Below are 23,403 nucleotides of genomic sequence, written 5' to 3' on the forward strand. Positions count from 1 at the left end.
TACTAAACATAGTTAGTAGCAAAATCTGCATGTTCCCAGTGAAAGAGATTTTTGCAAAAAGTGCATACTCAAGAGAAAGTGCTGACCAAAAGAGATACAGTTGAAGAAATGCATTATAATATTTGTAAAATCTTGTGCATAATTGTTATGTGACTTGTAAATGACAGAACTAAATATTAGTGCATCCATTTAAAGAAGAATTTTGGCAAAACTAAAAAAAATAGAATTTCTCAACTGTAATTAAAGAGAAATATTAATTAACTAAACCTAATTAATACATTTATTACTCTACTGTTAGGTAAAGGTAAAGGTAAAGGTTTCCCTTGACATTAAGTCCAGTCGTGTCCGTCCCTAGGGGGCGGTGCTCATCTCCGTTTCAATGCCAAAGAGCCGGCTTTTTCCATAGACAGTTCCATGGTCATGTGGCCGGCATGACTGAACGGAATGCCGTTACCTGCCCGCCAAAGCGGTACCTATTAATCTACTCACATTTGCATGTTTTCGAACTGCTAGGTTGGCAGGAGCTGGGACTAGCAACGGGAGCTCACCCCGTCAAGCGGATTTGAACCGTCGACCTTCCGATCGGCAAGCTCAGCAGCTCAGCGGTTTAACCTGCAGTGCTGCCGTGCCCCTTAACTCTACTGTTACTTTTGAATTAATTCAATCACATAACACATTTTTTCAAAATTTTCTTGCTATAAAAATATAAATGAATTTTCACTATTAATGCATTGTGTGGATGCTTAAATAGTGATTATATCAGCAGTTCAAGAAATTCATCTTGAAACATGGTATTTTTCCTCACAGAATTGCACCTGAAGACTTGCCTTCTTTCCCCAGCTCCATGTGTTCCTCCTTTTCTACTGTTTCTATCTTGATACTTCTGCAGATCTCACATGCAACAAGTATACTATTGTTTTGCAGAAAGTCTATGTCAATGACAAATTTGATTTTCAGGTAGCAGCATATGAATGTGCTTCATCTTTGGGAAGCAGTCTGAGCCAGAACCATCTTCTTGGTTATACTGTACCGCCTTGCAGGGAAAATCTGACAGTCATTGGGAACATGATGACATCACATCAAACTTCATTCTATATATATCTGTTGATATATGATACATTTTGTATACTCTGGCTTTTATTAAATTATTAATTGAAGCTATTATTAAGCAAGAGGCAAAGTAGCAGGATGGATCCTTTTCCTACTGCCTAAGGCAGTTTTTGATTTATCAGATTTACTGTATATATCAATATAACAAAGGCATAACTAAGGAAAAGTGTCATTAACTGGTGATTTTATCTGATAACATTTTACTGTTATTCTTTTCAGAACGAGATCAAATAAAAACTATCACTGGTAAGATGGAAATGTTTTCCCTTCTCTTATTTCCTTCATATTTGTGGACAGGATTGCCTTCTGTAGTTGAAAGACTCTAATAATACTTTTTAAAAAAAATTCTCCTGAAGAGAGTCGTGAAAATTTCAGTTATATTTCATATCACACTTGTATTATTAGGATAACATTTCAATACTTGGAAAAGGTGGAAAGTATTTAGAAAAGAGTTCTTTCAAAAATAAAACTATGGACATACAGTATATAAACAGAGGAGAAAATGAAGAAGCTAGTTGTCTTTAGGCTCCAGGAAAGAAATGGAGGGAGAGAGAGTGACCTGAGATGTGATAGATGTGAGAAACAGCACATTCCACTAATGAAAATCTTGCAATGGAAATCTGAGCTCTAGTCCTCTGTTATCTGGCAATGTTCATGTCAGCTGACTGCTTCCATTCATTCCAAAAAGACTGAAAGTAATAAAGTTTCAATCATGTACAATCACTTTTAAATAATTGCCTTTTCAAATTCTCCATTGCTGAAAATTGGTAAGATCTCTGACATTTATTGAGGGTTAACACAGCAGATTATTTGCTGACAAACACCCCATTCCAGAGAGTATATTTATATCTGTAAAACTAAGACCTCTGATAAATGTAATCTTTGTTACAGAAACTGAGAGGACCACGGCTCAAGGACGTGAGTATTCTTTTGAATAAGGAATAATCACAGAATGCTTGCTGTATTGACTAAACTTGAACTAACACCCCCTGCACACACATGAGTCATGCTTCCTATCATTACTCTTCAGCTGTCCTTTGAAATATTCTTGCAAAATGGGAAAAAGTAAAGGATGCTTAGCCAGCTGTCCCGAGTCCCCCAATTTTATTTCAAGATCTCTTGCCGTGTAGCAGAAAGTGATAGAGAAATAGAGAAATAAAATTCACCAATTTCCAGCTAAAAACTGCAGTAAAACCTCAGTTTTACAGACTCCCATTCAGTGGACTTCAGAAACAAACAAAATTGAATTTGTTAATTTTACGTAATTTATGCAAATTTTACATAATTTATTAATTTTACTTATTTTTTATGTACATTCTGTAAATGTACTGTATATTACTGGAAGTTCATTACTCAGATCCTCAAAATCAGCAAACAGGAGAACAAATCAGTGTCCTTTTAAATATATATACTGCTAAATAACAAATCAAATTATATATCCTTTTGAAGATACATACTGTTAGCTATGTTGGCAAAAATCCTTCTTTTATCCATCTCTAACTATGTTAGAATTTACAGTCGTCCTTTGTAACAAATTATGAGGTCATTAGAATCTTTAAAAGGGTATATTTCTATATGCAATTCACAGTAACCTTGTATTGATGCTTCTGCTTCAGCCTTTCCCAGCCCCACCAGACTTCCCCAGCTTGTTCCACCATGTCCAGAAAGGGTATTTATTCCTCATGGAAATCCTTCTTTAAGCTGATTGCCTCAGCTGTGCCCTACATGTTCCTTATGATGAGATGCCTGGTTTTTTGCAAGGTTCATCAAATGTTGACTTAAAACAAAAAAGTATTGGCAATTACTTAGAAAAAGAAAAACTTCAAAGGAGCATTCCTTGTAAATTCCTATTTCTCTGAAATTTGGCATAGTTCATTTCATCAGAATGATCCTGAAAATTTAATCCTATTCTAGTTAAAAAGAAAATAAATAATCAAAAGATGATAACCAAATGTTACAGGAATGCAGCAGAAAACTCATGCTTTGATTTTATTGAGACTTAATAATCGAATTCTGGTTAAAAACAACATAATTATAAGCATTAGTAAATGTTTAGAACTGGAGGTCATTCAAGAGGAATCCATGATAAAGATCAGCACCAGAAGGGTTTCTAAGTGCAATCTGGTGGTAGTAGTTAGTCTTAGGTTAGTTGTAAATTCAGCCCATCTGAAGATTTGTCAAGATGAAATCCAGCAAAATCTTGTGAAGTGGGGTAGATAACATTAAAAAAAAAAATCTCAAGGGCTTGTATGTAAGACCTGGGCCTCATTTTGTTTAAGTAGCACAACTATCCATCCACTCATTATAATGTAATAGTGGTAGTACCAAACTTTTACACTTTTACACTATAGGATCTAGATGACTATTCAGGAAGCAAAAAAAGACTTCATCATCTAATCAATTTACTTGGTAAGCTAGAATGGCTTGAAGCCCTCTGTTAAGTTTGTTTGCCTATCCATGCTCATGACTGTAAAGCAATTAAGTTGTGCTAAACTTTAACCTTGGATTAAGCAGCTTGCCACTATGACCAATAAAAATACTTTAGAGTAGATCAGCATCTCTGGAGGGTTTCAAGTAGCTTCCCCTTGTTAGCATCCAAAATTTCAACTGCTTTTGAAAATATCACCTGCCCAGAATTGGTTACCTGTTTTCTGAATGGGACTAAATCTTGGCTTAGGCACTTAATTTCCTTTGTTAATTTATCTCAGTGATTCATTATACTAATTCAAATAATTGTTTTCTAGACCTTTCTGAAATCCAGAAGAGTTCAGGTAAGAGAAGTCACACTATATACTTATGGCGAAGGAGACCAAGGATAGAATGTGTGGCTGAGAAGGAAAGTGGGTAAAACCACAATATTCTTTATGGTAGTAAGTTTTATAGTATTGAAGGAAATTTCTTATTAGCATAACTAATTGCAGTACTGTTCTATTTTAGAACGATACTCACATGAACTGGGCAAGCTAAACTAGTTTTGATAAGTCCACTATGAGATATTATAGATTTCTACTGAACAAGGATTCATTACACCTTACTAGGGTAACATGAATTTTATTTAGCAGTATTTCTCAGAAAACAGTGCTCTAATGAACTTTTTGAGAACTCTGTATAGTCTCCTGAATTTGGATAATTTTATCCTATCTCTGTGGAGCATATTCATGAATACAAAATCCTCCAATTTAAAGGTAGAATATTAAACCACAATTTCCTCTTGGGCTTCATAACCCAGGAACTTGGGATGTTCGGAAGACAGAGTATTTTGTGCCAGATAAAATGTAAAGACTTCGTTCAGACTCACATGCTATGATGGATTTAGCAATCAAGGTCTCACAAGGCAGAGATGTCTCCGGTGTCACTTGTAGCAGTGTCTGCAGCAAAATAAACTGACACCAAAATGATAAGGGTCACATGGGTACATCATCATACCAATGCCAGTATTATGAACTTGTGTTTTGACATCTCATGCAAGCACATAAGCATCTGTGTGATGACATTGCCATGTGTATCTTATTTTCCCCTCAGTGCCCGCCATGTGAACACCCATGGACTTGAATTCATGGGTGTTCATCTTGCATAATAATGTAGATCCCCATGACAATTACCTTCGCCAAGCTGGTATATCAGACATGGTATAAGCAATAGAACTAAACTAGTTGTGCATCATGCACAATTTTCCCTGCCAGATACCTTACAATTCAATTAATTTTGTTATCTACAATTTGGACAACACAGATTCAAAACATTTTGTATGTACAAGTCTTGATGCTTATGGACCCCTATAGCCTTTTGCATAACTTCTGTTTAACTATAGAATAATAAGGAATCCCCACATTTTTCTCATCTATAACAATAATGAATAAATGAGGTTGAAAAAAATAACCTTCAGACATAGCAGAAAAAACACAACTCAGGACTGACTAGCTATACTAACTGATGTTTACCATTCTCTCTCCACCCAGATCTTCTTGCTGCCAGACTCTGTATATATCTTTAAATATATACATTTAAAAACCAAACAAACATTTGGTCTATATAGATTAAACACAGCAACTCCATAGGCTACATTTCACTCATAACGTCTTTCAAACCAGAGTTTTGAACACTTAAAAAAAAAAAATCTTTTGTTCTGTTGTACAGCAACTTTTCCCCACCTACTCCTCCCATCGCCCCAAGACAGCATGCCATGGAAGTTATGCATGGGATGATGGATGCAATCTAGAGGGCACATCAGGTTAGGAAAGGCTTATAGCCATGGATTCCAATTGAAGTGTAACTTCTTCAGAAACTGAGCTTGCACTCTTCTTTCTCTCTCTCTCTCTCTCTTTAACTGTGTTTGCATGATGTTGTCACTGATAATTAGTCTAACCTTGGTTTAGTCAGAAGAAACTTTGTATTGATCTTCACCAAATTTGGAATGCTCCTGAAGGTGGCCAAGCAGATCAGGTGTATCAAATTTCTAAACCTGAATTATTATTATTATTATTACTATTACTATTATTATTATGATTTCATGAGAAATTAAGGGTTCAGAAAATGAATGCCAAAATGCAAAATCTTAGTTTTGAATTAAAACACGGAGTCCTTCTGGAAGATGTCTGATCAAGTCAAATTGTGTCACAGATGCTATCAGGATGAGGTTTAAACATTATTTAACAATATTTTTACACTGTTACAGAACACAGGGAGCCTGGTCTTTATTCTTTCAAGTCATCTTCCTTTCTTTAAGATCTTGAATTTCAATGCCAAAATATCTTAGAATAAATTTGAATATTGTTTATCTATTTTACTATGGCCAGCTACTGATTTATTTCCTTTTCTTTTTTGTAGAGCTTAGAAGAGCTCAGGGTCATGCAGGTAAGAGGCTGCCAAGGTCAGATCTCATGCAGACATGCATGAATGTTGACTTATTGAGACTTAATGAAATGCATCCCAAGATAAACTCTGCCTCCATAACTTATTTTGTTCTAACATATACAGTAAATTTCTGCCCAGCACAGAGAGAAAAATGAAAGGATGATGACCTTGTCCGTACTTCTTTCCTGTGGAAATAACAGTGCAGGAAAGTCTAGATTCAGTTGATGGCATGATAATCTTATTAGTAAGAGCAGTGTACAAACAAAATTTACATTAATTATTGTTTTGGGACACCTTAAAAAAACAGTTGTTTTAGTTCAAGTTTAGGTGCTTTTGACTACGAGAAATAAAATATGTACCTAGTTCATATTGAGCCACTTTGGTGTAGTGGTTAAGGCATCATGCTAGAAACCAGGAGACCCTGAGTTCTAGTCCCACCTTAGGTGCAAAGCCAGCTGGGAGTCCTTGGGCCAGTCACTTTCTCTCAGTCCTAGGAAGCAGGCAATGGCAAACCACTTCTGAAAAACCTGCCAAGAGAACTGCAGGGACTTGTCCAGGCAGTCTCTGGGAATCGGACATGATTGAACAGTTAAAAAAAAAAAGTTCATATTAGGGATGCAATCAAGCCATTTATAAAATTAAATATTTGTGGTGAATCCCACTATCATATTTACTTCTTGAGAAGGAGTTTTTGTCTCTCACTGTTCCTTCCTTCTTATCATAGTTGCAGTTTATCTGGATTCAGACTGCAAGCATCCAGACATCACCATCAGCAAAGATGGCAAAACAGCCACCCTTAAGGCTTTTGGAGAAGCAAAACCTGCTGGGGGTTCTCTGGTGGTTGTGGGGAAAGAGGGTTATGTTGCTGGGAAGCATTACTGGGAGGTGAGGGTGGGGGGCCGGCTGGACTGGGAGCTGGGGGTGCTGACTCAGGCTGAAAGGGACAGAACCAGAAAGGAGAAGTTCTCTTTGCTCCTTGGAGAAGAATGCTGGGCACTGAGAAGTGTCAGAGGAAATTTGTTTTCTAGTCAAAAGGAGGAAAAGATTGAAAAAAATCTAAATGTCCCTTATTCAAATATTGGGTTGTTTCTGGATCAAGAATCAGGAACAGTAGATTTCTATCATCCCTGTATGGAGGCACCACTCCGTATAACCACCATTACCGTTCAGTCAACTGTGACATTGTACCCGTTTTTCAGATTTGGTGAGCATGCACTAGATCGTGCTCAAGATCCTTTACTAGTCATCCACATGAAAATCCCACTTCCCTTTCAAAAATTGTGAAAGAAGTGAGAAGAGCTTCATCGGATTTCTCTGAGACTTACAGCATGTTATCATACAGTACCAGAAATAAAGTAAAATAATTAGTGCAGTATCATCCAAGATTCATCCAACTGGATTTTTTTGCTTTGGTTTAAAATAAAAAAAAGTATTGTCTATGTCTTCACATGTTCACTGGTAGCCTGAGCCCTTTCGCGGTAGCTAGAGCTCTTTCCTGGGTCTTCAGTTCCTCAGACAGACAAGGCAGCTTGGAACCTTATTACTCATGCACAGATCAAGCCCAGGAAGGAAAGGAATCGTTCATGTCTTCTTTGTGTATTGTTGTGTAACTTTCCATGCATGGAGCTATAAATCCACATGTTTATATTGTATAACACAAAAAATAAAAATAATAAATATATCATTGCTAATATAATCAGAGTGATCAGTGTCATCTCAGTCCCATACCCAGGTGTAATGAGGGGAAAAGGCACCCTCAGGGTCAAACCAACCCCTCCTCTGAGGACCCTCAGTTCTGAGGGAATTGCGCCTGTGGGCACACAGGGACTGGAGGACTAGCCACCCTTGCTGCCATCACCACCCCTTCAGTATAAGCCCTCTGGGGAACCAGGAGAGGATTGAAGGGGAAATCCTCACCCCACCCCGGATTTGGCTAAATATAGAAGGGAAACCGAAACAAAAACTTTGGGAGTCTGTAGGTCAGCCGGGCTGAGGTGGGTGATAGAAGGCAAACAGAATAATTTCAGGGTTCAAACAAGCAAAAAACTTTATTAAAGTTTTAATTAAAAGAACAGAAAATAAATTCCCCACACACAACATGCTGTTTAAATACCAAAAATAAGACAGAGAGAAAGAAAGAGAGAGAGAGAGAGAGAGAAAGAAAGCAACTAACACAATTTTAACTAACCAAATATCTTTCAACCTTGCCTGGTAGCCCCCTCATCCCGGACTCCAGCCAACTCCCTCACCAAACACACACAAAACTCTTCCCACCAAAAACCTCTCTCTGGGCACTTCAGGCTGGCATTTGATTAAAAGGGCAGCTGCCCCCCACTACACCAACCCTAACTGAAAATGGTCCAGATAGCACACTTCATGTGGTGTTGTATGTAGCTGTTCTGCCATCACTGCCTCAACAACCTTTCCCAGAAATGGTAGATTGGAGACCAGAAATGGTTGTCTGAAATCACTGGCTCCAGGGACAAACTCTTTGATATGGGAAGCACCAGAGCCCTTCCTACAAAGAGGTCTTTACCATATCCCAAATCTAGGTGGTCGCACCACTCTCTCCTCACAGGACTAAGGCAGAGCATGGATCCAGTCTTCATGAGGCAGAAGGAAGTCTACAGAGCACCCTAGTCATTCCCTCAGAGTTTATGGCCAAAAGGAGTCCCAGATCATATGGCTCTAATAATATCACTCCAATTATTTAGAACAAAGGAAGTCATATTTTATTTGATTAACAATTGGTATAAAGGATCCTAAGGTTAGTTCTTTTCTGTCTTTAACTGTTTGAAACGGTATGGTATACTTGCCTTTGTTGTTTTAATTGTTTAAAAGAAATCTATGCATATCATGATCATAAAGAGCCAGTGTGGTGTAGTGGTTAAGGTGCTGGCCTAGAAACCAGAAGACTGGGAATCATAGGCCTCCCTTAGGCATGAAAGCTGGTGACTTTGGGCCAGTCGCTTTTTCTCAGCCCAACCTACCTCAGAGGGTGGCTGTTGTGCAGAAAATAGGAGGCAGGAGTATTCAGCATGTTTGCCACCTTGTTTTATATATTTATAAAAAGATGGGATAATAATGAGGAGGAGGAGGAGGAGGAGGAGGATATGGGATGGCAGGTGCTCATGAGACTTTTGGACAAAAAAACGATGGATTTTCCATCTGGAAAAATATTTCTCATCCAAGCTTGTCCCAGTTTGTTTTTCTTTACAACTCAACTGAAAGTTAGAAATAAATAAGGCAAGATTACCAGCTTTGCAGTTGACACTATAGTTGTTTAATGGAAAATTATTTAGCATAAATTAATAAGGAATTATCTTTATTTTCATAGAAAGTGTCAGGCTCCCCTATCAAATGTTCACAGAACGTTTTATCAGACTCACATCCAACTTCCTTGCAAGTTGACCAGCAGGGAGGGGAAACGTGGTTGGAGTGGGAATCATCTTGTTTGGGCCAGCTGCTTCTTGCACCAAGGTCATCTTTGAAGAACCGTTACAGCCAGATGCTGGCACGAGAAGGAGGGACACACACCTAAGAGGGCAGTAGGGGGGAATTTGAAGTTACTGTGATTTTAAAATGTAGAAACTCATGGGAAATTCCATTCACAACTTTTTTCTTTGTACTGAACGCTTCACTTCATTAAATAGATTGATAAGCAAAAGCTTATGTGTTGTAATTGAGGGAATGCTTGAGTGTTCCATTCATCACAGAAAGCTTAAGTTGCTTTTTTTTTTAAAAAAAAAAAGTTTCTACTGCTGCTGGTAAATACTCAAGAAACGTTAATTTGGGCCAGGCAGGGGGTCTGTTGGCAATCTTCATATAAGAAGTTATATGAAGTACTAAAAGTGCATGTTGGTTCTTTAAAACTTCTTTATGTGTGAACCAACATCCACTTTTAGTACTTGTGAGCCCAACTACAAAAGCATTCAGATCTTCTCAACAGAAGCCAGCATTTTCTACAATCAGCTGTAATTCAATGTTGCTTCCATTTCATGTTTTCTCCAAGCATTGCAAGACTTGTTTTTATGGTCAATGGGCTTATTTATAGATTTTGTGGGTTATTCTCAGTTTGTGGTTCTCAGCCTACATGACACATTCAGCATAAGGCTTTGGGCACCACACGGACATTTTTGTAAAGCTACTCTGGAGGATTAAAAATAAGAATGATGTGAAGTTTTGTAGAACTATTTTCACACGCCTGAAATTCCTTGTTGCACCCAGCCAAGTGTATTTACATATCACAGTTCTCTCCACACAACAAAATATCAAATGTCAGCCTTACGTTACAAGTGTTAAAATGCAGAATGAATAGAATCTTGTCCTGTATATTGGACCTTGGTTCCCTTTCAATTACTAACTTCTCTTCAGTTGTGCTCAGCTAAGTCAATATTCATCCTTCTTCCTTCATTGCCATGTCTTCAAAATTTTGAATTCCTTCTTTCCAACAATTCCAAACACCCAGTATCTCAGTTATTTCAGTGTTAAGTTGAATCAGACCAAAGGCCTATTGAATCCAGTGTCCTTTTCCTTATGATGACCATCTAGAGTCACTTCTTGAGATGGGTGGCTATAGAAGTCAAATAAATAAATAAATAAATCTAGAGACCTATGGAAAGTGCCCAGTTTGGTCCTCTTCCACTGGGGGTTTAAAAGGGGGTCCTCAGACAAAGTGCCTCTGATCCTGGAGGTAACAAATAGCCACCATGAATAATAGTCTTATTCCACATGTAATTGTGTAGTCATCATTTAAACTCTTCCATAGTAACATCCCACTTTCCTCACTTTTTTTTCCTTACACTTGCTCTCACATATACATATTTCTTTCATTTATTTGGTTTCTTCCTACTCCCTTTCCTCATTTCTTCCTTCCGTTCTTCCTTTTACTCACCCCTAACTGCAGACTGAACATGGTGGGCATCTCATGATATTGTCTTGGTCTCATCCTCATCACAATATGGTTTGTGAAATGGTCAGGGGTTGGGATTACCTATTTTAAGCTTCTGCAAGCATGCCCATTCCTCTTTGGTCACTGGGTGCAACCGTCTATGGAGCTATTCGCTTGAATTGCAGAATTGCTGCTTTTTGAAACACATGTCAGACCTTTGCATGGGCTCCTTGTATAGATGGCTTTACCAATCTTTTGAAAGTCCTGTTTCTTAAAGAAAGGTTTAGCATGTCTTAAACACAGCTTAGGCACAGTTTATATAAATGAGTTCAGCACTCTTTAAAAGCAGAACTAACAGTTTTTGCAGAAAGTGCTAATTCTGAGCAGCCCAGTTTATTTTGATTAGGAAACAGAGTCATGTTCTGTCATCTGTGTGTTCCTAATTCTTTGTCAACTATGTAGTGTTTTCTGCTGCTTTTTTACATGTATTACAAGTTTCCTGCTGCTTTTGCTGACAAGGGATTTAGCATGGCTGCATTTTTAACTGCTTTTATTAATTCTAGTGGCAGAGAAACACAATTTTGTCTACTTGCATTCCATTTTGCCTATTCCATGGACTACTTATGGGTAGTACAAGGTACTCGCAGTGACAGCAGGGCCATGCTTGCACCTCTAGTCTAGCAAGGAGCTTGATTATTATCAAGTGTTCACTTCTGTTTCATCTGGTGCCCTCTCCAGGCCTGTTAGCTTTACTGACAGGTCATGGGTGGAAAGTTATGGCATATGGTGAAGCAGAAGGGAGGGCCCTTAATTCTGTACCTCATAAAATTGTCTGCAATACAGGAGAAGAAAAAAATAGGAGACATCAAAGGTTATAGTCAAACCAGTTAAAGGAAAAGAAAGAAGAGTAATTATAAAAATAGAATGCAAAATAAAGGAAGTTTTAGTTTTTAAAATACTATACAGATTGCCTTGTTGTGGCCAACATAATGCTGAGTTGTGTGGACTATTTTGGCCATCTTATGCTGGCTGATGTTTTGAAGTACAAAGTAGAAAATGATAGATCTGTGTAAAGCAATGCCTGGGGATAAGAGAACAGCATTCTGAGGACATGGGATAAAACTGGAGATTCCAAGCCATTTTGGTGACTTCATTACTGTATCTACACAATTACTGTTGGTTGATAGCAGAAGATGCTAGAACTCACTGGTGAGGGAAACTTTAAAGCTACAAATATGGGATGAATCAGGGAGAATACTGTATGATCAGTATTCTCATTTGGGAAAGTGCTTTGCAGGGTAGATTCTCAATTTTAATAGGGAGAAAATGTTTAAAGCATCACAATGTCTTTGATCAAAACAAAACATTTTAACCAGAAGATAGAATAATTTATTCAAAGAGGCATGTTTTTGTCATTCAGAAACTAATCATAATGATTAAACTTTCAAGCTCTAGTTTCTATGCTCACAAAGCAATGAGTATAGAATTTCTCACCTGCTAAAAATTCCAGGAGGGATCACATTTTAGGAAGAAGCACTGAAAACAGGACAGGAAGACAACCAAAGTATCAATATATTTATTGTGTTAAGAAAGGTACAGAATAGATTAAAAACAGGCAGGCATGTTTCCTTTGTTGTTGCTGAAAGCAGATTGTGTAAATGCTTACTATATTCATATGAAGAAGCTTCTGAAACATGTTATTTCATGGTAGTATACTTCCATATTTCATTTCAAATCTCCCTAGAATCCTATTCCATTGATGTCAGAAGCCAGATTTTTGGAAGTAAAACTTCCAGAATTGACAGAATGCTTTATACTATCATTCTGAATTTGAGGAATATTTGGCTTTTTCAGTCAGGAAAGAATGACAATGAGAATAAGAATGAGAGACTCTGACTCCTGAGTGTTTTGTAAGTCATTTTACTATGTTTCCAAATTAGCATGTAACATTAAAACTATGTCAATATCTTTTTCTTCAGTGAACAAGCTTCACCATCAGTCACTAAGGGATGGCTCCCCTATATGCAATCCTCACTGGATGGCTGAAACATCAGGGACCATTTTCAGGCCCATCAGGACCCAAAGCATCAAACATCTCACCTTGCTTCAAAAGCAACACTTGGACTATGAGTCATCAAGGGCAGGAGAAAGAAATCAAGGAAGGCAATGGCAAGTTTAAATCAGTCCATACACAAAACCGATAAAAAACAAACAAAGTACCAAAGGGGTCTTAAGCTTAGTATCAAAGGGGTACTAAACATGGAGGGATATTCACTGGGCGCACTCCCAAATACCCCTCATCCTTCCCAGGATTGAAAAATGGAAACATGATACACACACACACACACACACACACATGTACATATGTATAACAACCAGAAGTAATGACAAAGTACAACTAAGGATAAAGCAGTGCTAATAAAACCATAAAAAATAATATAGAATAATGAACAAATGAGATACATTTGTAGAAATTAAAAGTTTATCCAGAAAATGTTAATATAGAATTAGCATATTCCTTTAACAACTTATTGAATCTAGCCATATAAACCATCTATTGCTCCATTTTCTCAGTTTTAATATGTTACGTTATTTCAATACAATAGTATCTATATAAAATGTATGCTTAGATTCTTAATATTCTATTATGTAGATGCCTTAGAGTGTTAAATTTAGATAAGAGGGAAGAAAAGTAAAAAAAGTGGATATTCCATCAATATTACTTACAGTTTCAGTGTTAATGTTACCAGCATTACAATTATTTCACTTTTCTTCAAAATTTAATATAATGAATATATAATAAAATGAAAAAGTGAAGGAATAGCATACATCAAGATATGTATTTTATGTGGCTGTATCTGGCATCCAAAAACATAATTTAAGGAGGAACACAGTAGATCTCTTTTAAATTTTCCAAATTTATTTATTTCCAAATTCATTTCCAAATAAGCATAAAGAAACGTACCGTATTTAAGACATCTTTATTAACAATACATTTTTCAAAGGAGTTTTACCCTCAATGTATTTTTTTCATTACAAAATCTCTTCTTCTTCCAAACATTTAGCAATTTTGACTGGTTGGTTATATTCCTTGACAGACATTAATCCAAGAGAGAAGAAAGGATACAGGTTTGCAGAACAATCGCTGGTAAACGTGTAAGGGTTCTTTTTGCTATGGAGATCATTAAAAGGTAGACTTTTGTCTGCTGGCATATCTAGGAATATCCCTATTCTGGTAGGTTGTCTGGTTACTTTAAAAAGGGTCCATGGGTCTGTCAAACATAGTAATCTGCCGATCTCCAAGACCTATGGCCCAATAACCATTCTGAGGAGACAGGGTGATCTTCCCTGTTCTACAATTGAATTCAGATGTAGCTCCTAAGTACCCCTTGTTTTTCTGGCTAACATCTACTTCCCAGTAATATCTGCCTTTGGAATATCCTTGTGTTACCAGGATCCCCATGGGGTTAGGAATGTCCTCACTGTTAGAAATCTTAGAAATATTTCCTGTGTCTCTCACACTTTTCCCAGCTTCAGACATTTCCAGTCTTGGGTAAGCTGCCTTGGGGTCAAAGGTCACATCACTTGCAAGGGGAAAACATTAAATCACGAAGACACAGACATAAGAGTGGGTTATATTATTTATCCAGTACTGGGATCACAAATGCAATTTGCTATTGCAGAAGCTTAATTTGCCATCATTATTCACCATATATTTTCTGCATCTATATGTGTGTGTTATTAACTCTGCAGTTCAGGATCTTTTATCCAGCAGTAGAATAGATTTCTAATAGACTTAGTTGGGTGATAGAGGAATCTCCTTTGAAATCTCAATACCGTCAACTTCAAATTAGAAACTTAAAAGTACGCATGCTGAGCTTTGATTTTATTTGGGTATATGATGTTATCTCCTCTCTTACTCTCTCTTTTTCTGGTAGTGCAGCATCTTAAATAAGGGGCACTGTCATGAGTACTGATGGTGAGCAGGTGGGGGCCTCTATCCAGGGGGGAAAAAGTATGCGTAGTACTGAGGAGTTAAGCAGCCATTCAAAGAGACACAGATCAGACCCACCTTAACTTTGGGGTTTATCTGTCTAGGTTTTTTCCACGCTTCTTCGGTTTGTTAGGATTTTCTGTCTATGTAGGAGTAATAAAACACTAGAGACCTATTCCTTGTCTCAGCATGATTCCTGGCTGTTAGGACGTAAATCCTAACAAACTCCCTACTCCCATTGAAAGAGGGAGGAACAAAAAAAAAAAAAAGGAAGAGACATTTGGGAAAATGTCTTCAGAAAACCAGGAAATTTGGCAGGCCATCCAACAACTGGCAGCAGCATTGCAACAACATCAACAAGAAGTAGATCTCCAGATCAACACATTACAAGCAGCCATGCTACAGCAGTTACAACAACCAGCTCCGATTAACCCACAACCAGTGCCAGCAGCAGCAGCAGCAGCTCTGCCAGTAGTCTTGAGATCCCAGGGCAGTCTACCAGAGAGGTTTGGAGGAGAAGCAGGACAGTGGAGAACCTTTCTCACACAGTGCACAATGTTTTTTGACAGCAGACCACAGACAGAACCAGAGTCACCTGCATTTTAAGTCTGCTAAAGGGCCCAGCAGCCAAATGGGCTGTTCTCATGGTGGAGAACAATGACCCAATTCTCAACGACTACCAGAATTTTCTGCCAGGGTTCCGAGCACACTTTGACGACCCGATCAGAGAGGTCACTGCCAGCTGGGAAATTCGGAAGCTCAAGCAAGGCAACAAGAGTGGGAATCTACATTGCTGATTTCAAGCTGTTAGCAGGAGATCTGGACTGGAATGAGAGTGTCTTGAAAGACCAATTCAAACAGGGGCTAGATGAAGAAGTTAAAAATGAATTAGTGCACCAGGGAACATCAGCTACACTAGAAGGTTTATATCAGCTGACTGTGGTCATAGACGCCAGGCTAGAAGACCTCAGACAGATGCAGCTGGGGAGAAACAGGGGCCTCAGAGCACTTCCAGAATTTCCAGCTCTCTCCGCACCTTCCCTTTACTCGGGACCAGAGGAGCCAATGCAGATCGGGGTGAGCAGGAGGCTTATATCTGAGGCTGAGATACAGAGTCGGAGAGAGAGAGCCCTCTGTTTCTACTGTGGAGTCCAGGGGCACATGGTGAGAGCTTGCCCAGCGAGAAGCCAAACAAATTCCGTAAGAGCCCCAGGACAAGCAGCAGAATCAAGAGCCACGTCCACCTCAACTTCCAACCAGGGAAACTCCATCAGTCTCCCTCCACAGAGCTCAGCAGGGAGACCATCAATCAATTAAGAAGGGCTCATTCTAAGGATTCCAGGCAATCCTTTTACTACTTACCGGTCATAATGCACGTAAACCCAGAGCACCAGGTCAAGCTAGAGGGCCTCGTGGATTCCGGAGCTTCCACCAATTTCATTGATGTACAGACTGTACAAGACCTCAACATCCCAACCATAGAATTGCCACGTCCCATAGAAGTTGAGACCATTGATGGCCAGCCCCTCAAGGCAGGACCGATTAGAAGTTTCACAAAACCTTTGCAACTAACAAGGGGAGACCCAATGAGTGGATCCAACTTTATGTTACGGCATCTCTTAATGTGCCTATAGTCCTGGGCACACCTTGGCTGAAGATCCACAACCCATTGTTGAACTGGACTATGGGAGCAATCTCCTTCCCAGCACCACAAGATTCAAGCCGCTCTCCTCTCTCCAGCAAACAACGAAGCCACGGAAGCAGGATGGGTCCAGTTGCCAGCCACGTATGCAGATTTTGCAGACGTTTTCAGGGAAAAGAGGCCACAACACTACCCCCCCCATAGGGTCTGTGATTGCACCATTGAGTTGATACCAGGAGCCAAGATTCCAGCAAGGAAACAATATCCCATGTCCCCCAAAGAACTAGACACATTAAAAGATTACTTGGATTCTAATCTCCAAAAGGGTTTCATCCGACTATCTACTTCCCCAGCATCTGCTCCTACCTTCTTTGTACCAAAGAAGCCTGACCCATTGGCACCGGCAAACCAGGAGGCACCCATGAGACTGGTGCATGATTTCAGCTCCCTCAATAAAGTCATAGTCAAGGAAAATTACCCACTCCCCCTAATATCTGGTCTGCTGGATAGCTTACACAAAGCTTTCATTTTTACTAGGTTGGACCTCAGGAATGCATACAATCTGATACGGATGAAAGAGGGGCATGAATATCTGACTGCCTTCGATACAAGGTTTGGTAAATTTGAGTACCTTGTATTGCCCTTTGTCTTGTCTAATGCAGGAGCCATATTTTCCCGATTTATGAATCAAATTTTCTGATTTACTAGATAAGTATCTGGTCATTTATCTAGATGACATATTAATATTCTCTGAGAATGCTACAACTCATGTAATCCATGTATGTAATGTCTTACAAAGACTGAGAGAGAACAAGCTGTTTGCCAAGCTAGAGAAGTGTGCCTTTGATTTAACAGAATTACATTTCCTGGGCTATAGAATATCAACAGAAGGCATATCCATGGATCCTTCTAAGGTCCATGCAATTCTGTCTTGGAAACCCCCCGGAAATGTGAAAGAGGTACAACAATTTCTAGGGTTCTGCAATTTTTACAGGAGATTCATAAATAAATTTAGTGACAGGGCTAAGCCACTCACACAGCTTTTGAAGAAAGGATCAAAATTCATTTGGGGGGAGAGAGAGCAAGGAGCCTTCCAAGAATTTAAGCAACTCTTTGCATCCCAGCCACTTTTAAAGCACCCTGATCCCACGAAGCAATTCATAATGCATTCAGATGCTTCAGATATTGCTATTGGTGCTGTTTTATTGCAATATACAAAGAAAACAGAGAATACATTGCTCCCTTGTGCATTTTTCTCCTGCATGCTCTCACCAGCAGAGAGAAACTATGATGTTTTTAACAAGGAGTTGCTAGCAATTAAAGCAGCATTTCAAGAGTGGAGGCACTGGCTAGAAGGTGCAACCTTTCCTGTGAAAGTTTGCAGCAATCACAAGAATTTACAGCTTCTACAAAACACCAGATACCTCACTCCACACCAAATCAGATGGCGCCAGTTTTTCTCCCGTTTCAAATTTGTTATTTCTTATGTTCCTGGGGCACAGAACCATTTGGCAGGTGCCCTGTCTTGATCTATTCAGGCAACCCCAGCTACTCACTAGGAGGTACAGGCTACTATATTACAACCTCACAACAGGAGGTACTTGCTACTATATTACAACCTCACAACCTTCAGCAGTCTATGAGGGGGAACCAGACAGAGATTTTAGCAGCAGGCAGACAAGCAGAGGACCTATTTACAAGAGTCAGAGCTCAGCAGCAACAGGACACGTATGCCAGGGCCAGGATGGATGACCTCCAGAGGGACCTGCAAAACACTGCCTCCCCCTTTAATGTGGAGGCAGGAATCCTCTGGCATAGCGGGCGATTGTACATTCCCCCCTCATTGAGGGAAGAAGTACTGAGACTTTGCCATGACCATCAAATGGCAGGCCAGAGAGGTGTTTTCAAAACTCTCCATAGAGCTCTGAGAGACTACTGGTGGCCTAAGATGACTGCAGACATAAAGGGTTATGTTGCTTCTTGTCATACCTGTAGATGAGCCAAGCCTCTCTCAGGGAAGCCCACAGGACTCTCGCAACCCCTACACACGCCCAGTAGGCCTTGGGATACAATCTCCATGGATTTCATCACTGATTTACCCCTGGTCCAGGGGCTGACTTCCATACTAGTGGTGGTGGACCTTTTCACTAAAATGACACATTTTATTCCTTGCAAGGGCCTCCCATCTGCACCAGCCACAGCACAGTTGTTCATGGACCATGTTTTTAGGTATAGAGGCATGGTAAATCACTTGGTGAGTGACAATTGCCATCAGTTCACTTCCAGGTTCTGGAGGGCCCTTTTCCAGTCATTAGGGGTCCAGATCCACCTATCATCATTGCATCATCCTGCTAGTGATGGGCAAGCTGAGAAAATTAACCAATGGTTACAGCAGTATCTCAGGTGTTACACCACTTATCAGCAAGACAATTGGCCAGCCCTGGCCAATTCGCCATGGCAGAATTTACTTATAACAACTCTGTGCAATCCTCTACCAAGATGTCTGTTTTCCAAGCACTCTATGGGGTTAACCCTCAGGAGTTGCCCACCTCCTCCCAGTAGGGAACTGTCCCAGCTGCAGCTGATTTTCTTAAAGAGCAACAAGCCACACAGGAGTTGTTAAAGGAGCAGCTGAACAGGGCAAAGAGTGATTACAAGAGAGTTGCAGATGCTCACAGACAAGAGGGGCCAGTGATTGCGGTAGGAGACAAAGTGTGGCTTTCTATCAAGTTTTTGATTTTTACCAGACCTTCCAAGAAGTTGGACTCTAAGTTTGTCAGCCCTTTCACTGTGGTGCAGCAGATAAATCCAGTGGCTTATCGCTTAAAGCATCCAGCATCCATGAAAATCCATCCAGTCTTTCACAGAGCCTTGCTAGCCAAAGACCCTCCCCCAAGTACCTTACAATCGCAACTGCCCCCCCCCCACCTCCAGTAATTGTGGAGGGGGAGGAGGAATATGAACTCGAGATAATTCTGGACACTAGGAGAAGGTGAGGGGCATCCAATATTTAATACACTGGAAAGGGTACCCTGAGGAAGAGCGCACATGGGAAAATGCCAGAGATGTGCATGCACCAGTACTGGCTCAACGATTCCATCAGCTTTTCGTTCACAAACACAAGCCTCGCACTCTACCAGAGATTCCACACTTGACTGAGCAAGCAGAGGAGTTCATAAGTTGGCAACCTCCACCCCCGCCAGAGGCTCTGGAGGAGGGGAGCTGCAGCCCTCCACCTCGGGCTTGCATTTCCTAAGGGGGAGGGGGGAAAAACCTTCTAATTATCTAGCTATTTTCCAGCAGCAGCCACCTGGGCCAGAAGCATTATCAGACCTGGAGAGCAGCACTGATTCGTCCTTGGAGGAGTTTTCCTTTGAACAATTTCCATCATTGCTCAGTTCCCATGGGAGCTTAGAGGGGGAGATGGACTTTCATGAGACCTCTGGAAGGGAGGGGTCTGAAATGCAATGTGAATCTGGAGGGGAGGATGATGTCATGAGTACTGATGGTGAGCAGGAGGGGGCCTCTATCCAGGGGGGGAAACGCATGCGTAGTACTGAGGAGTTAAGCAGCCATTCAAAGAGACACAGATCAGACCCGCCTTAACTTTGGGGTTTATCTGTCTAGGTTTTTTCCATGCTTCTTCAGTTTGTTAAGATTTTCTGTCTATGTAGGAGTAATAAAACACTAGAGACCTATTCCTTGTCTCAGCATGGTTCCTGGCTGTTAGGACAGGCATGGTGGTATGATAGTTTGCCTCTTGGTTACTCAGAAGTGTAGTTATTGACAGAGACCCCTCTCAGAGGCCATAAAGTTCCAATGAAGCCACTGATCTGGTATGCATAACTAATAACTTTCTATATTTTTGGCCAAACCAGGATTGCTTTAGGATGAAGGGGAGCTTTAATCTTCTAATTTTCAAGTGTATTATTGGGCTTTCATTTTGACATCTATATTTTTCTGGAAAGAGACTTTTTTTTAATATTGCTGTCTTTGGGCTTCTGGAATGTCATACCCCTAGGGATTAGACTGGATCCAGATTTTAAAAATGTAAACATACCTTTCATGATTTAAGAATGAAACTGAATAGCATTTGTCTTTCTTTTCTCTTTCTTTCCTTATTCTTCAGTATTTTAATTGTTGAGAAAGTTGCTTTGTTTATCTTCTTTTTTTTTTCCTTTTTCAACATGCATAAACAAATCAAGTAACAATACAATGGAGAATTTATTCTAAGTAATCAGCTTAAGACCAAAACTGTTATTGTATCAGAAATACTCTGATGCAATCTTCAATGATGTTTTAAATTTTATATTCAGTTCTGGATGAAAAAGATAAATAATCTTACACTTATTATTTTTGACATTTTAAACCATAACTAATATTGATATAATATTTCTTTCCTTTTTTATCTTCAGTGGTTTAAGTTATCTAAACATTAGTGTGTTAATAATCTTTAAACAATAATGAAAAAATACCACTGTATTAAAACAATATAATCTATCATATACGTTTCACAATTAGTTAAAAAAAAGAATGAAATTAATTCATCAGAAAATATTATCTAATGGTGAGAGGACCCCTAAAAAAATGTTTAAAAGTTTTGGACATCATTTTTTTTTTTTTTTTGGTGCTGGATTTTAAGGAATTTGACTCATTAACTCATGTGATTTGGTCTTGTCCAGCCATAGCTTTGTTTAGGTTTAAATCACAGCATATATTATGGAAGGAATAATAATAGTTAAAGATGTAAATGTGATGTTCAACTGTATTCCTAAAATATGAAATTTGTCCTTTTATAAGAAAGCACGGACTCTACTGCACCTGGGGCTTGGCAAAAAGGTTAATCTCATGTAAATGAAAATAAACTTTTCAGGATTTAATGATAAACTTAAGGGCTGAATTAATTCTATATTGATCCTAAATGGATATTTTATGGGCCTTTTTTCTTTTTCTTTAAGTTATTTTCTTTCTCTTGCTTCCTTGCTATGGTTAGTTTATTTTAATCTTCAGTGTTCTCATTACTGTATGTTTTCTGCTGGTATTGCAGTCCTTTTATTTCACTGATATAAAAAGAAAGGAAAAAAGGGAAATGGGATGTTTTCCATGGGAGATGGTAGAGGTTGAAAATCAATTTTATAGATGACAATAATATAAAAACTAAAACTAATATCTACATGCCCACCCTGAAGAATGGGTAAAAGCTGAAATCCCAAACAGTTCACTAGTTGTACAGTGAGATAATTAACTATAAAAGTGAATTAGACTTGACTTAGCACAACACAAAGAGACTGCACCACTCCTGGCTGAACTTTTCAATCTATTCCTACAAAGATAGAAGCCTACTGATATAGATACTCCCCTGCTTCAATTATCTGGACTGTTCCAGCTCATTGGAAATTTCAAAAATCTAATCAATGGCTAGAGAGAACATCTTAAGACCCACCCTTTCCCAGACTCAATCCATCCACTTTTAAAAGACACCCCCCACTCCAACCCCCCAAAAATCCAATTTCCAATTGGAGGAAGAACTGGGGATAATCCGAATCTGGACTCTTCCGTTGCATGAGACAGGGCATCTCTCCCTTGTGAATGTGGATTGTACATTTGAGCCTAGCCAGCTGGGTGACCTTGGGCCAGTCCCGCTCTCTCAGCCCATCGCACCGTTGTTGTTGAGGAGAAAATTGGAGGAGGAAGGAGTATTAGGTATTTGCCTTGAGTTATTTTTAAAAATATTAATGGCGGGATAGAAAATAAATAAATAAGTAAATAAATAAATAAATAAATAAATGTGGGAATGTATACTGTCAGTTTGATCTTACAGCTTGTGCAGGCTGCACTTGAAAAGAATCATATTTTATGCTGTTGCATTCTCAATTGTTTCTCAACAGTTTAAAATATATTGTAAATGCCCAGAGTCCCTCCTTGAGGGGAAGATGGCTGTTGACAAAAATAAATAAATAAATAAGAGAAATAATGCATCAAAAACAAGTTAATACACCGACAATAGTACATTGCATAGATTGTATATAGCATATTAAACAGTTAGTATATAATTTAGTAAAAAATAGTGAATTAAAATGAAATTATATTGACAGAAAACTAATAACAACATAAAAGATAACCCTTGCAGTCCCCAAATGCCCTCCAGAAAGAAATCATTTTCTCCTGTTCCCAGAAGGTGATTAAGAAGGTAATTAACTTAACCTCAAGGGAGAAGGTGCCCCATAACACATCCCTGAAAAGCAGTGCTTATGGGCCTCAGATCCCTTCATCCTCATGGAGGTGGGGAATCACAAGCACATTTTTCATGGAATGGCCAGGAATAGGCTTACATATAGAGTCTTGTAGCTCAAATCCAGCACAGAGAATATCACTCAGAAATCTATTGGAAGCCAATGTGGGGTCTACGGAAGAATTAAGATGCTCATCTTCATGACTGCTAGATAATGCGTGGACCACTGTGTTTTGTCCCAAATCCATGGAGATGTTTCAAGGGTGCAAATATTAAAAAAGTACACACAGAGCACAAAGCCTGGGGCAGGAATTTAGTGACTTTCTGGTTCTTAAAAAAAACTCTAAAGGTTGTCACCTAACATTAGGGGTAGGTGCTAATATTGACAATCGTCTGTGATAAAATGAAATATTGTCCCAAATGCAAATTGTGCCTTCTCATTCCTGGCAGCCTTCTGGATATTTGGACTTACTGTCCTAACAGTCAGGAAAAACGCTGAGACAAGGATTAGGTCTCTATGTTTATTGCTGCTAATTAGACCGAAAATTCTAACAAACTGATGAAGTGTGGGAAAAACCCAGACAGATAAACCCCAAAAGTCAAGGCGGGTCTGATCTGTGTCTCTTTGAATGGCTGCTCAACTCCTCAGTACTACGCATGCGTTTTGCCACCTGGATAGG

The 23,403-nt window shown here is 39.2% G+C and overlaps 1 protein-coding gene across 1 annotated transcript in view; it reads left to right on the plus strand.

The window, feature by feature from the left end:
- Positions 1–808: 808 nt before the first annotated feature.
- The window catches only part of LOC134495538 (butyrophilin subfamily 3 member A2-like), a 67,535-nt gene continuing 44,940 nt past the window's right edge, over positions 809–23,403 (plus strand). Inside the window, exon 1 of the mRNA XM_063301051.1 lies at positions 809–905. Within this exon, the coding sequence (XP_063157121.1) occupies positions 845–905 (61 nt within the window). The 5' untranslated portion in view covers positions 809–844. The remainder of the gene's footprint in view (positions 906–23,403) is intronic.

The sequence above is a fragment of the Candoia aspera genome, chromosome 4, assembly GCF_035149785.1.
Source record: "Candoia aspera isolate rCanAsp1 chromosome 4, rCanAsp1.hap2, whole genome shotgun sequence".
Taxonomy (NCBI): domain Eukaryota; kingdom Metazoa; phylum Chordata; class Lepidosauria; order Squamata; family Boidae; genus Candoia; species Candoia aspera.